Raw genomic sequence first — 15,125 nt, 5'->3', positions numbered from 1 at the left:
TGAGCAGGAAATTGAGGCTGATGGGAAGAGTTAGTTGTCATTCCGGTGGAGTCACCAGGTGCCCTGCAAGTGTTTACTCATCTCCGAAACCGCTCATGTCCTAAGACTTCACGTTTTCCAAGTTTTCTTCATTTTTATACTCCACTCACACGCTGTGAATGTGACTTCGCAGAGAGAAGCCCATTTGGATGTTAAGCATGCTTGCAATGCAGTCTTTCTTGCGAAGGAGCCTCTCTTGGATGGGGACGTTGTAAACCGAAGTGCCGAGGGCGTTTCTCATTTGCTGCGTAGCTGAGAAACCGCTGCAGCCGTGCAGGAAATGGAAACGGTGTGTACTCTTCTGTTGCTGAGTAACAAATCACTACAAACGCAGTAGTACAGCCCTCACAGACGTCCTCTTCGTGGTCTCTGTGGGTCAGAGACGGGGAACAGGTTAGCTGGGTCCCCTGCACAGGGTCTCACTAGACTGAGGTCAAGGCTCTGGCCAGGGCTGGAGGGTCGGCGTCTTCTTGTCAACTCACGAAGCTCTCGAAGAACTCAGCTCTTTGTGCAGGAAGGTCTGTGCCGTGGTTTGCATGTCCCCCTAGAAGCTCAGGCTGAAACGTAATCCGCCTTGCGAGGTATTAAGCGGGGATTAGGACTGTGCGCTCATGAATGGCTTCATTCAGTCATGGATTCATAGGTTCATAGGTGATCTCAAGAGTGGATCTGTTGTAAAAGCCAGTTTGGCTCTGTCTTTAGTGTGTGCCCCTTGTACCACGTGAAACTGTGCACTGCCCCGGGACTCTGCAGAGTCCTCACCAGCATGAAGGCCCTCACCGGATGCAACCCCTTGACCTTGGACCTCCCCAACCTCCAGTACCACAAACTGAATAAACCTTTGTTCTTTATAAATTACCCAGTCTGCCGTACTCAGTTATAGCAACAGAAAAGGGACTAAGACAGTCAGATACTCCATTCTCTTGCTGACTGATGGTAGGGTTGCACCCTCTGGCCCTGGTCCCATGACCCACTTGCCCTCTTACACCTCGTTGATTCTGATGTTCAACTCAGACTTACAGGGCTCACATGGGTGGGTTGGCACCCTGGTCGGTCTCCCTATTGTTCAGCTCATAATCTATTGATGGGTCTCCTTGGTTCCATCCCCAGAAATGACTCCACCACACCAGTAGGCCCACTTCACTCAGGAGTCCTTGCTTGGGCCTGTAAGCCAGACGTGGGGATACTGAGGCTGTCTCACAATCCTGCAACCACGTGGGGGTAGCACCTGTCCTTGGAAGGAATATCAAGTGGGTAAACTAACTAGAGGCACTTCCTAAAATTGTTGTCAGTGCACCCTGTTGTATTGAGAACTGTGACTTTTTTAAGCCTTGCCATGGCAGAAAATGCAACCCATCTCACAAGAGCCTGTGGTCCCCAGAGGAATGCAGGCATTTGCCTGGGTAGGGTTAGAACAAGGGCATTTGCAGGGTGGCCCTGGAGTACTGCACCCCCTGGGGACTTTTCCAGTGCAGAAGAATGGTCACATGTCCTGTCCACCTGAACATCACACCATGCTCAGTGACCTGGAAGCTGGAAGTCCAAGTTCCAAGTGCTGGCAGGGTTTGCTCCTTCTGAGGCTCTCTCCTTGGCTGCTTCTGTGCTGTGTGCTCTCATGGCCTCTCCTCCGTATGTGTGCACAATCCTGGTGTCTCTTCTTCTTGCAAAGACACCAGTCATATTGGATTAAGGCCCATGCTTCTTGCCTTATTTTAATTTATTTAATTACCTCTGTGAAGAACTCATCTCTAAAGATAGTCACATTCTTAGGGCCTGGTGCTTAGTGTTTTAGCATATGAATTCTGAGGAGGGCACACAATTTAGAAAACACCAGAAAAGACTGGCAAAATAGCAATTAAATATTGTACTCCCAATAAATAGCTAGATGAATGGATTATTAAAAAAATACAAAATAATAGTAGAAATGCAGCATGCTGGGACGTGGTAGGGTTGGGGTAGGCCAGATTCAGCGCCAGGTGCCCCAGCTTGAAAGAGTTGACAGGATTTTGAGCCTCAATGGGGAATCTTCTTCCTTTGGATTTGGACATAGCAAGGCAGCTCCATCATGCTGCCCCTCCACAAATGGTTTCTGAGTCTGGGTTCTCCAGGGGCCAGCTCACTATGAATTCTTGTGGCCTGAGTAGTTGTGTGTGTGTGTGTGTGTGTGTGTGTGTGTGTTTCAGGAGCCAGTGTTCAACCTTCAGGCCTCGTGGAGCCTGATTTTGCTCATGTGACTTTCCATAGCCTATGTGGCCCTCCCACCCACTGTGGACCAAGGTCTCCACATAGCACCCCTGTTGCTTGGTCTCAAGAGTGGGAAACTGAGTGGTCTCAAGAGGTTTTGGGGAAATTCTGCTCTGAAATTACTGCCTAAAAACATGTTCCAGGTGGAGCTAATACTTTATGATTACAAAGCAGATGGAAACCAGCCTTATTTTTGATGAGGTTTATAACTGGAATGTAGTTAGCATAAACACTTAGTGCTGCAGGGCCTAGGAACTGTGTTTCTCTGTCCCCTCCCCATGGTCATGATTGTTGTCCTGAGGAGCCCTGTGGCACCTCAGCTGCTCCACTGACTCCTGGGTAAATGCTGCCCTCCTCTATGGCAACAATGAGTTATCTTTGGAAACTTTCTTTCAAAGGCCCTTTCACATTGCTTTGTACTTTCTTTAGGAACTCAACAAATGGCCACAATAAGGAAGAAAGTCTAAAAAGTTAATCTTAACAGTGATATAAAGTCAAGGTCTGATCTTTGGAAAAGGAAATAGAAACGTGGTTGGAATATTTTAATATGTCAGACCTCAAGGCTGTCTGCCCCTATGCCAGGAAGAGGTCAGACAGTTTGGCAGTAAGCAAGAAAGCAGGTGATACTACTACTTCTTTATATGTTTACTTAAAAAGCAGAGACATCATCATCAGAAACAGAGAACTCCCATCCACTGGTTAATTACCTGAATGCCTGCAACAGCCAGAGCTGGGCCAGGGCATAAATAGAAGCCAGGAACTCAAAGTGTGCCTCCCATGGTTGCACCATCCCATTGCTTGCGCTGTCACTGCTGCCTCCCAGGGTGAACGTTAGCAGGAAGCTGGAACTGGGAGCAGAGCCAGAACCCAAATCCAAGCACTCTGATATGGGATGCAGGCATCCCAGTGACATCTTAACCTCTGCGCCAAATTCCTGCCCCTCACTGCCACTTGGTTGCCTTGTCGGAGAGCCAGCCGACCCTGGGGCTAAGATATGATGGGTCAGGGCTTGGCCATGACCACTGGGCCTGGAATTTCCCTGGGGTAACCGTGGTGGGGCCTATTGGCCAGCAGGCAGTAGGGTTGGTCCCAGGTAGTGACACAGCTTTGAAACATGCTTGTAGGGAGTGATGGGTTGACGTAAATTTGTGGCCACATCTAAGACTCCAGGGTCATTGTCTAGTGGTTGTGTCTTGCCATGCATTAGTTTTGAGGACAGAAGCTGAATATTTACATTATCTTTGCTCTCCCTGCACTGTCCAGACCTGTGTTTTGTATGTATTGGTTGTGAATCTTGAGTTAGACAAGTGCCAAAAAACAGAGGCTTAAAAGGGAAGGAGATACTTACAGCATCTGGAGCAACTGATGGCCGGGAGCCCCTTGAAGATGCCAGAGATTCCCTGAGAGCCACACCTTGGAATAAAATAGAAGTGGAAACACTGGTGGGTGGCTTCCTAGCCCTGTAAACCCTGCACGCTTCCCAGTGCTCAGTGGTCTGATGGATGAGGCTAACCTGGTTCACTTGAGACCCAGACTTGCTGCCTCATCCTCTCTCGGAACTCAGGATAGGAGTGGGGTTTCATGGGCAGATGGGAGGACCTGTAAGGAGCTATGCTTAATGGGATGTGTTTTTAGTGCCTTTTTCTCAACAGTGTCACCCAGAGAATTTCTTGATGTGATTTCTTCGTACAACATGTCATGTTAAAACAAATTATGTTGCTCTACATATTTGAAGATGGTCAAAGTTGTCTTCAAGGATCTTTTAAAACTAGACTTTATAGGACTAAGTGATATATTTTTCCAGGGTTAAAAAGTCTAGAGAAGGAATCTGCAAATACCATTTTCATCTAAATGCATATGATAGCAACCAGCAGATCTTGAAAGCCGAATGTGTTGCTCGTAGTTCTAAGTAGTTGATGTTCTCTGCTTCATCTTGAATGCGCTGAGGATGTTCCTGCTGTCTGCTCTGTTCTGCAGAGAACAATGAACTGAAAAGAGATTTGCTCAAAGGTGGAGCAGGGATCAAGGATCCCACATGCCTATATTCCTCACTGCCAAGTGATTTGTTGACCTGTTGGAATTTTTTTTTAACATTTATTTAATGAATATAAATTTCCAAAGTACAGCTTATGGATTACAATGGCTTCCCCCCGCCATAACTTCCCTCCCACCCGCAACCCTCCCCTTTCCCTCTCCCTCCCCCTTCCATTCATATCAAGATTCATTTTCAATTCTCTTTATATACAGAAGATAAGTTCAGCATGTATTACATAAAGATTTCAACAGTTTGCACCCACATAGAAACACAAAGTGAAAAATACTGTTTGAGTGCTAGTTATAGCATTAAATCACAATGTACAGCACACTAAGGACAGAGATCCTACATGAGGAGTAAGAGCACAGTGACTCCTGTTGTTGACTTAACAAATTGACACTCTTGTTTATGGCATCAGTAATCACCCTAGGCTCTTGTCATGAGTTGCCAAGGCTATGGAAGCCTTCTGAGTTCACCAACTCTGATCATATTTAGACAAGGTCGTAGTCAAAGTGGAAGTTCTCCCTTCAGAGAAAGGTACCTCCTTCTTTGATGACCTGTTCTTTTCACTGGGATCTCACTCGTGGAGATCTTTCATTTAGGGTTTTTTTTGTTTGTTTGTTTTTTTTCCCCAGAGTGTCTTGGCTTTCCATGCCTGAAGTACTCTCATGGGCTTTTCAGCCAGATCCACGTGCCTTCAGGGCTGATTCTGAGGCCAGAGTGTGTTTCAACTCTGATCATATTTAGACAAGGTCATAGTCAAAGTGGAAGTTCTCTCCTCCCTTCAGAGAAAGGTACCTCCTTCTTTGATGACCTATTCTTTCCACTGGGATCTCACTCACAGAGATCTTTCATTTAGGTGTGTTTTGTTTGTTTGTTTGTTTTTGTTTTTGTTTTGTTTTGTTTTTTCCCCAGAGTGTCTTGGCTTTCCATGCCTGAAGTACTCTCATGGGCTTTTCAGCCAGATCCACGTGCCTTAAGGGCTGATTCTGAGGCCAGAGTGCTGTTTAGGACATCTGCCATTCTATGGGTCTGCTGTGTATCTCGCTTCCCATGTTGGATCGTTGGAATTTAAGTACAGTTTCCCATGGCTAAATGGCGAGTGGCTGATAACAAAGAGGGGTTTTGGAGGATGAAGTTAATGTCAACTATGTAGATGGACAGGCAGATAGATAGATGGATAGATAAATAGTGTGTGTACACACACACACACACGTATCACACATGTGACAGAGAAACTGGGAGAAAAACCATTAGTAACTCCAGGAAACAAAAACATTTGTCATCTCCTTGCTCAGGAGTTAATATATACAAAGCCATGTACTGCAAACACTGACTGCTGATTTAACCCATTTTCTAAAAAAGTGTTTTAATGATGCTATTTTTTTCAAATATTTATTTATTTGTTTGAAAGGCAGAGTTACAGAGAGAGGGAGAAACAGAGAGAGAGAGAGAAAGCGAGAAAGAGAGATTCCTGTTGGTCCACTCCCCAAATGGCTGCAATGGCTGGGGCTGAGCCAGGCCGAAGCCAGGATCCCAGAGCTTCTTTTGGATCTCTCACGTGGATGCAGGGGCCCAAGCACTTAGGCCATCCTCCGGTGTTTTCCCGGGTGCATTGTCAGGGAGCTGGATTGGAAGTGGAGCAGCTGGGTCTCGAACTGGTGCCCATATGGGATGCCAGCATTGCCCATCATGCCACAACACTAGCCCCGTTATTGTTTTATTATGATAAAACACACGTAACATAAAATTTGCCACTTTAACCACTGTTAAGTATACAATTCAATGACACTAATTATACTCATGGTGTTTTTTAACTGTCACCACTATTTATTTCCAAAATTTTTCTATCATCTCAGACAGTAACTCTGAATTGATCAAATGATAACTCCTAATCTGCCTCCCCTGGTTCTTGGTAACTTCTAATCTACTTTCTGTTTCTGTGAATTATTGGCCTATTCAGGAGGAGCTCATGTAAGTGTAATCCTGCAATGTTTGTGCTTCTGTGAAAGGCTTGTTTCATTTAGCACAATGTTTTCAGGGTCCCTGTGTATTATAGAATTCCTTTGTATGACTGAATAGCCATACTATTATGCACAAATGCGACATCTATCCATTTGTCTGTTGATGTCACTTTGGATGTCTTCCACCTTTCAGTTTTGAATAAAGCTATGATGAACACTGGCTTGCAAGTGCTTGCTTTTGGTTCTTTGGGGTATATACCTAGGAGTGGTCACTGGAACCATTTCCAATTTCCCAATGAACAATTCAGCAGTGGTTAGTGTACTCACAGTGTTGTCCGGCCCTCAGCACTGCTGGTTCCAGAACATTTTCATCACCCTAGAAGGAAACTCCTACCCATTATCAGTTATTCCCCACCTCCCCTCGTCCTAGCTCTTGGCAGCCGCTAACTCTTCTTCTGTCTCTACAGATTTGCCTATTCGGGACATTTCAAATAGAGTGAAGCAATATGTGACCTTTACGAATTTTCTTTCTAATACACCTTTTTCTTATGGGCATTTTCAACAAAAATACAAAGAATTATTAAGTGAGCTGTCATCCAAATTCAACCTTGGCCAAGCTCTTGCCAGTCTTGTTAACCAAGCTCTCTTTACCAGGGAAGAGAAGAAGTACGTGAACCGATTCTGGAAAGAAATCCGCGTGGGAGACTTTGTGCAACTTCGCTGCAATGAGATCATCCCTGCAGACATTCTGTTGCTCTCGTCCAGTGACCCGGATGGGCTGTGCCACATTGAGACCGCCAACCTGGACGGAGAGACCAACCTGAAGCGGCGGCAGGTGGTGCGTGGCTTCTCAGAGCTGGTAAGTGAACTGAGTTGCCAAGGGGTCACAGCCCACGTGAACTCCCATGCCAGCCCTGAGCATCACACCCCTTGTATCTACCCCTCGGTCAGGCCAGGCTACTTCTCCCACCAGACAGATCAAAGGGGCTAAGAGAACTCCCATCTCCCCACGTGCATGACCAACCTGGACCATGGTGAGCAGCCCTCAACTGTTTCTGATTCTGATTTCCGCTTAACACACTGTCTCAGGACAGTGTTTGGAGCCCCTGCAAAGGTACAAGGGACAGTTACAACAGTTGGCATTATGAGCTACTGTGCCGGTTCACTGAATGGCAACTAGCAGAAGCAATGCCTGTTCCCAGAGGGTAGCTCTGGAAGATTTTCTCCACAAGGGAGTCTCTGAGTTCAGCATTAGGTCTTCAGTAACTGCTTTCTGCTTTAGATGCTCACCAGCCACCACGCAGCAGGACCAGGGGTGAGGAGGAGGAAGGGAAGTTGGATCTGACCACTGCACTCCCACACAAGACTTGCAGCCAGAAAATACAAATTCCTTCGGGGTCCTTGACCTTCAGTCCATACCTAGGTGAGGAAGGGAGGGCTGCTCCTCTCCAGGTCGGCAGAGGTTGCACCATGCTAATTTCAAGTAAAATCAGAGTGGCCTGAGCCTCAGAGACCAGGTGGTGTCTAGAAGCAATACGGACTCTCGGTCAGGCCCTCTTCTCCTAACCCTGCCCTGCCCTAGGTTGCCTGTCTGAGTCATGCCTTGGAGATCTGGCTATCAGCCCATACAGAAGGATGCTTTAAGAAGTGGTCCAAGGGACTGAGTCCTGCATTCACAGGGAGGATGCCACAGAGGATTTTCTTCATCTGACATTCGGGGCTCACTCCCCACTCCACACACACCATGATCTCCTTCAGGAAAAAGTTCTCTCTGGCCTTAGGATCCATCAGTTTCTCTGGAGCAGTTGGCTTCATTTTGCAGGTTGTGAATCCCAAGAAGGCACTGTTGGCGTTTTGGGGGATTAGCATTAGTTTCACGGGGTAGCATTTTTGGGGGATAGCATCTGCCTTTGGCCCGTGACGTGGCCACGCATGTCTCATCACCATCATAGGTGAACGTGCCTGTGTACCCTTACAGAATGCCAGGCAGGTTCTGCACCCTGTGGGCTGCCTAGCCTGCCCTGGTTAGTGGCCATCTCAGCCTCACTGCTACAACTCTCTCACCATGTGACAAGCCCCCGACTTGCCATTCTACCTCCTTGTCTCCACCCCTACTTCCTCATTTATTTTATTTTTAACCTTCCTTTTGTGTTAAGTGTATTTTAGGAAGCTGCCTTCAGTGTTTTTTACAGGAATGCAAAGCATACATAAAAATTGATATTAGTATATTTTTTAAAATTTCATTTTTTAAGGAATGCAACTTCCTGCATTTGATATATACAGGCTTGAGAACATGATGCTTCTTCCCCCCACCTCCCACCCACCCATACGCCTGCCTTCCTTCCTCCTCCTCTTCCATTCCCATTCTTATTTTTTACAGAGATCAATTTTTCAGTTAATTTTTATACTCCTAAAACTAACCCTTCACTAAGTAGAGAGTTCATCAATTAGTATGAAGGAAAAAATCAAAACCAGACAGATAAACAAACACTATTGTTCCTTGATAGTCAAGGCAAGGGCTGTTCAAAATCAATGCATCTAAAGTAATGGTTTCATAGTATATGTCTTTAAACAAATTCTCTGGAGAGCTGGGGACAGCCTTTGTCAGGGAGTCCCAGAGGCCCAGCACTGCTTTTGGTAATGAATGTGGGCCCTGCCCTCTGCCTCACCCAGGCCTATGTGTGCACCTGTTGCCTTAAGTAAGAGAGTGGGCTTGTTGGGAGAGTGGGCCACACTCCCAGGCTTCTCTACCAGGCTTGCCCCAGTCTCAAGACACTAAAGTACCCAGGGCCCTAGAACTAGCACTGAAACCTGCAGTGGGACAGTGTCCCCTTCCCAGTTCTCATGATCTCATCACAGAGTTAGGGAGAGATTGGGGGGGGGGGGGCTACAGGGCTCCAATGTCACCCTCCTCCAGGAACGCCTCTGTGCACGTAAGTGAAAGTATGTGGATAGCTGGCTGGTGGAACTCCTGTGTGGAAAATGTGGAGAAATGTGAGAACCTCAGAGCAGCCTGCCCATGCCTGGGGTGCTGGGAAGGCCACAGCCTCAGGACTGTCTCTGACACCATCCTGCTTACTAATCATTGTTCAATATTAATAATGTTGTGGGCTCTTGCCATGTATTCAGAGAGGAATTCCGAATACTGGCTCAAATAGAGAAGACAACATGGTAAGTTTCTAAGGATTTGATTCAGTGAGAGAAATGTGCAGGAGACTGAGGGCTTTATTTAGGGGAGAAAGAGAAGTCTAGAGGCTAAGCTGGGTCCATACCAAGCAGAGAGCAGGCCAGGAGCCACGTGGAGCAAGCGTATGGTCATAAGTGGCCACAGGTAGCTTAACACGAGTAGCGAAGCGAAGGCAGAGACCAAGAGGCTGTGCCAAAGGCACAGGCAACAAGGAAAGGGCCCGCAGTGTTCCAGGCCTTTTAGTCACTTCCAAAGGGGCGTAGTCACGTAGCCTGATTGGCAGATAGGCGTACAGGTGGGGTCAGGTAGGGGCATGAGATCACACAGGGGCATGGTGAAGGCGTGGTCTTCCAGCTCACAAACCTAATCAATTTTATCCTCTCTGCCTGCCTACATCATCTCCTTGGTCAGTGGTCAGTTCTCAAGAGTTAACTTCCTGGTTTCCTATCCTGCCTTCTAATCTTTTCCAACTTCTGAACTCGATGGTGTCTGAAATCCTCCCTCACCGGCTTCCCCCCACAAACGGCTGCAGTACTTCCAAGCTCAGCATGCTTTAACGTAAACACATCGTCTGCAAGTGGAGTGTTTGAACCTCAAGGGCCGCAAACAGACACAGCTTGTGTCACCCTCCTGGGGGACCCGTGAATGCCTGAGGAGGTGACTAGAGCAGAGTTGTAACGTCGTCAAAACGCCCATAATTCAAACCAAACAAATCTGACTTCAAGAAGAAAGCTGCTTTGTCAGCCCCAAAGTTCTTCAATGTGCAGTGCAATCTGCTCCTTGTTATTGGTGTATGTTTTTCACTTCCTGCTTGATTTTCCTTTTTTCTTTCCCCTAAATGTCCACACACATGTGTCTAGTACCTGAATCCCCCCCCCCCCCCCTTTTGACAGACAGAGTAGACAGTGAGAGAGAGAGACAGAGAGAAAGGTCTTCCTTTACCGTTGGTTAACTCTCCAATGGCCGCCGCGGCCGGTGTACCGCGCTGATCCGAAGGCAGGAGCCAGGTGCTTCTACTGGTCTCCCTTGCAGGTGCAGGGCCCAAGCACTGCACTCCCGGGCCACAGCAGAGAGCTGGCCTGGAAGAGGGGCAACCGGGACAGAATCTGGTGCCCCGACTGGGACTAGAACTCGGTGTGCCGGCACCACAGGCAGAGGATTAGCCTAGTGAGCCACGGCGCCGGCCCTGAATCCCCTTTCATGCATTATTATTCTCAAATATTTGAACCACTCCTTGGAAAAGAAAGGCACTACATCGCCTGCTTCTCATAGGCCAGGAGCTGAAAAATCAGGATTCTAACTGCAGTGTGCCAATGCCAAGAACACTTAAGTACTCTGTACTTCAGTGAATTCTTCATGAAGTAGAGTTAGCAAGTCTCAGATAAGGAAGAAATGATAGTGATCTATCCGTGCTGTTCTGTGTTAGCTACAAAGCAGTAGTTTTCTGCCAGATAACTGATCAGGTGAAAGTGCTGGCCCCTAGAAAAACTCAAACTAGAAGAGAATTGAAAAACATAGGGAAGGAATCAGAGATTACCTTGGTGTTAGTGCAGGACCTGGAAGTATCCACCAAGGTCCAGTCCAGAGACAGAAGCACATGTGATTCAATGAGGGCAAATTTGATCTAAAAGACTCTTACTGGGAGATTGGGAGTAAGAAGCAACAGCGACCCTGAAGAATAAAGAAGAGCCAGTGCAAAGGACAGCCACACCCCTGGGTCTGAGAGAGACAGGTGCTCCTTACTCAGGGAAGGGGCACGGCCGTGGCTCCTAGGATACCAGAAAAACTACAGGGGCTGCCCTGCAGGAACGTACTGGACACCTTGCAGCTATCCACAGGGTGAGGCCATGCCTAACAACCTGCCAGATGCCAGGAGCCAAGTCAGCACGCCTGGAGCCAGGGCTGGGGAAGCCACCCTTAGTGTATGGCCGTGGATCCCACAGTTGTTAAATACTCTTACTCTCTAGAGAGCCAGCACCCTAAAGCCCCAGCTTCTGAGGCTGGGGGGCCCTGAAGAAGGTGCAGGGAGCAGATCCCAGGCTGGGATAGGACCCATACTGCCTGTGCTCCTGACTAGTCTGCACTGGAACACAGAGAAAGTTCTAGAGGGGTCAGGCAGTGGAGAATAAATATCTATCTCCCCCAACACACACCACACACCTTCCACCTGAAGGCCAGCCCCTCCCTTCTCTACCCCCCTCTGGCACCCTCTACCGACAAGGCAAAATTTAACTTCTCCATTTTCAGAATGAAAGTCCACTTAGGAAGTGCTTGTTCGGTTGGGATACTAAGAAATGAGCTTTGTGATGCACGTGCTGTCAGGTCTAGTCATTTAAGTCAACAGGAACAGTAGCTGGAGGATTCAAACCTGTTCATCAGCTGATGTCCTGTGTTGAGCAGGGAGAAGTTCCGGGGCTTCCTGTTACAGGGACGCAGCCATCCACAAGGTCAAGTCCATTGTACTGTGAGGGCCATGGAGGCTTCCAGAAAGAGGGGCCTGAAGCGCTTTCTGAAGGCTGGGATGGAGAGAGGTAGGGTGCCAGGGGTCTCGGGCAACGTCACAGGCCAGAAGATATCTCAAAGTGGAAATAGAGTTGTATTTAGGGAGGAGCATTGCCTAAATTTTATAGTCTAGAGGTTACTCAGAGAAACAGGAGGCAGAGGACATGACCCAGCCAGACCTTGGATTGAAGGCTAAGGCACCAGTCATGGCTCTGGGACATTAAATCACTCAGCCATTGAGTTCCTGGCTAAGGAAACTTAGATATCGGGAATTGAAGATAAATATTTGATTTAAAGGTGGAGCTGAATGACACCATTCAAGAAAGAAGAGAGGAACCTCAATGTCAGTCATTGCATCTAAGGACAATAACTGACATGTGTTCAGCCCTCCTGAGCGCCTGACCTTGCAGTAGCTCTCATAGCAGAGCACACGTTTCTAAGACAATTTCAAACGTTCTAAAAAATAAATCCTGGGAGATAATGATTACAACACAGTGTATTTTTTTTTTATTTGCGAAGCAGCTGGCTCACTCCCCAAATGTCCACGATGGCCAGGGCCAGGCCAGACCACAGTCAGGAGCTGGAGACTCGGTCCAGGTCTCCCACATGGATGGCAGGCATCCAGCACTTGAACCATCACTTTCTGCCTCCCAGATTCTTCAGGAGCAGAACCCTGGGCTGCGAATCAAAGCCAGACACTGTGATATGGAACATGAACATCTCAACTGGTGTCTTCTAATTTCCAGAAGGAATTTTAGAATGTTTTGTAAAACGCATAACCGTCAACAAGACAAGTTACAACTCTTACCCCTTAAAAAAGAAAAAAATATGTAAAATGTTAGGATAACAGATATTATACTCTTTTTTTCATACTCTATAGATTAAGAGAAACTCTATATATTAATGAGTTATTATTATATTAAGAGAACTCTATATATTAAGAGAAAACGTGGTAGTGATACCCAGTTGCATCCATTTTTTTGCAGATGTCAGGATTTCATTCTGTTTTATGGCTGAGTAATACTCCATCATATGTATGTGTATATATATTACATATATATATATGTATACACTCATTTTCTCTATCTAGTCATCAGTTGTTTTAACTGCTGAGTTAAACATCTGCCCCCATATCATTTTATAGGCAAGAAATAGGATAAGTGGAGCCAGGAGTTCCTCTCAGGATACCTCCTCCCCTTACCCAGCCCTCAGTCACGGTTGGGGGGCAGCGAGTAGGTTTTCTCACCTACAGAGTTGGCATAGCACTTTCCCACAGGCAGGTCTCCCCTGTTGCTCTGGGCTTCCACTAGTGTTCATAGCACAGTCAGACCTGAAACCTTGCCTCTCTTCACATTTGTAGCCATTTCTACAGAATTAGGAGCTCCCTAGGCTGATATGTTTAGTAAAAAAATCCGTCTTTGAGATTCATTTTTGCAATTTTTTAAATTTATGCAACAGATATTTACTGAGAATCTATTATGTCTTGAACAGTGCACCGATCAAAATTAGGAGACCCCTTTCCCTCCGTGGGGCTTGTATGATATATGTAAATAAGTAAATGAGGTAGGAAGAGCAAATGGTACAGTAGAAATAGGGACATGGAATGTTAGGTGAATACCGGAATCTCAGTGGCGGGTGGGAGAACAGCTGCAGAACAGCTGGAGGGAACAGACCCATCGGACAGATCTGCCTATGGGGAAGAGCCGTCCAGGAGGTGACTTCCGTAATGATGAGTTTACTGAGAAAATAAGTCCCAGTAGTGTGTCTCTTGGGTGGACCTGTTGGATAACTGCCCACATTTCCAGCTATACCAGCAGGCCATTTGTATAGCCCTGTTTAGCACAGTAATTGTTAGGCCTGCAGGAAAAGCTGTCCCGCACTCTTCCAAGGTTTGTGTGCATGTTGTGTATGCATGCTGGTGTGTGTTCCAAATAAGGAAACATGTAGGGAAACTTTCCTAGAGTAGAAAAGAGTGAGAAGCACTACTTTAGAAGAGGGACGCTAGTCACCTCCCTTTTCCACGGTCTCACTTTGGCAGTTAAGGGGCAAGTACTGAAATAGTCTTCCCTCGCAAGACAGGTGAGCACAGAACAGTAGGATCTTTTCCCCTGGAGGGGCCACACTCACTTACCTTTCACTGCAGTAGATTGCAATAGGCCTTCTGTTTTACAGGGACAGACCCAGGATACATAGGTCTCAGTGTCAGCCACTCTTTCAGGCTTCCACCGGGGCACTAATCATTCCTAACATCCAGACCCTCTCTGATTCTTTTTTTTTTTAACTTTTATTTAATGAATATAAATTTCCAAAGTACAGCTTATGAATTACAATGGCTTCCCCCCTCATAAATTCCCTCCCACCCGCAACCCTCCCCTTTCCCTCTCCCTCCCCCTTCCATTCACATCAAGATTCATTTTCAATTCTCTTTATATACAGAAGATCAGTTTAGCATACATTAAGTAAAGATTTCAACAGTTTGCACCCACATAGAAACACAAAGTGAAAAATACTGTTTGATTACTAGTTATAGCATTAAATCACAATGTACAGCACACTAAGGACAGAGATCCTACATGAGGAGTAAGTGCACAGTGACTCCTGTTGTTGACTTAGCAAATTGACACTCTTGTTTATGGCATCAGTAATCTCCCTAGGCTCTTGTCATGAGTTGCCAAGGCTATGGAAGCCTTCTGAGTTCACCAACTCTGATCATATTTAGACAAGGTTGTAGTCAAAGTGGAAGTTCTCTCCTCCCTTCAGAGAAAGGTACCTCCTTCTTTGATGACCTGTTCTTTCCACTGGGATCTCACTCACAGAGATCTTTCATTTAGGTGTGGTTTTGTTTTTGGTTTTTTTTGTGTTTTTTTTGTTGTTTTTTTTTTGTTTGTTTGTTTGTTTGTTTTTTTCCCCAGAGTGTCTTGGCTTTCCATGCCTGAAGTACTCTCATGGGCTTTTCAGCCAGATCCACGTGCCTTAAGGGCTGATTCTGAGGGCGGAGTGCTGTTTAGGACATCTGCCATTCTATGGGTCTGCTGTGTATCTCGCTTCCCATGTTGGATCGATCTCTCCCTTTTTTATTCTATCAGCTAGTATTTGCAGACACTAGTCTTGTTTATGTGCTCCCTTTGGCTCTTAGTCCTATCATTATGATCAA

General features: G+C 46.5%; 1 protein-coding gene across 2 annotated transcripts in view; it reads left to right on the top strand.

The window, feature by feature from the left end:
* ATP10A (ATPase phospholipid transporting 10A (putative)) overlaps window positions 1–15,125 on the top strand; it is a 181,331-nt gene that overhangs the window by 80,996 nt on the left and 85,210 nt on the right. For both annotated transcript variants that reach the window (XM_089309245.1, XM_089309244.1), the window contains exon 3: window positions 6,937–7,141. In XM_089309245.1, the coding sequence (XP_089165371.1) occupies window positions 6,937–7,141 (205 nt within the window). The remainder of the gene's footprint in view (window positions 1–6,936; window positions 7,142–15,125) is intronic.

Source organism: Oryctolagus cuniculus, chromosome 12, assembly GCF_051225735.1.
Source record: "Oryctolagus cuniculus isolate XC-2025 breed Fujian yellow rabbit chromosome 12, ASM5122573v1, whole genome shotgun sequence".
In the NCBI taxonomy this organism is placed as follows: Eukaryota; Metazoa; Chordata; class Mammalia; order Lagomorpha; family Leporidae; genus Oryctolagus; species Oryctolagus cuniculus.
The sequence above is the reverse complement of the archived record's forward strand: the minus strand, read 5'-3'. Positions and strand labels throughout refer to the sequence as shown.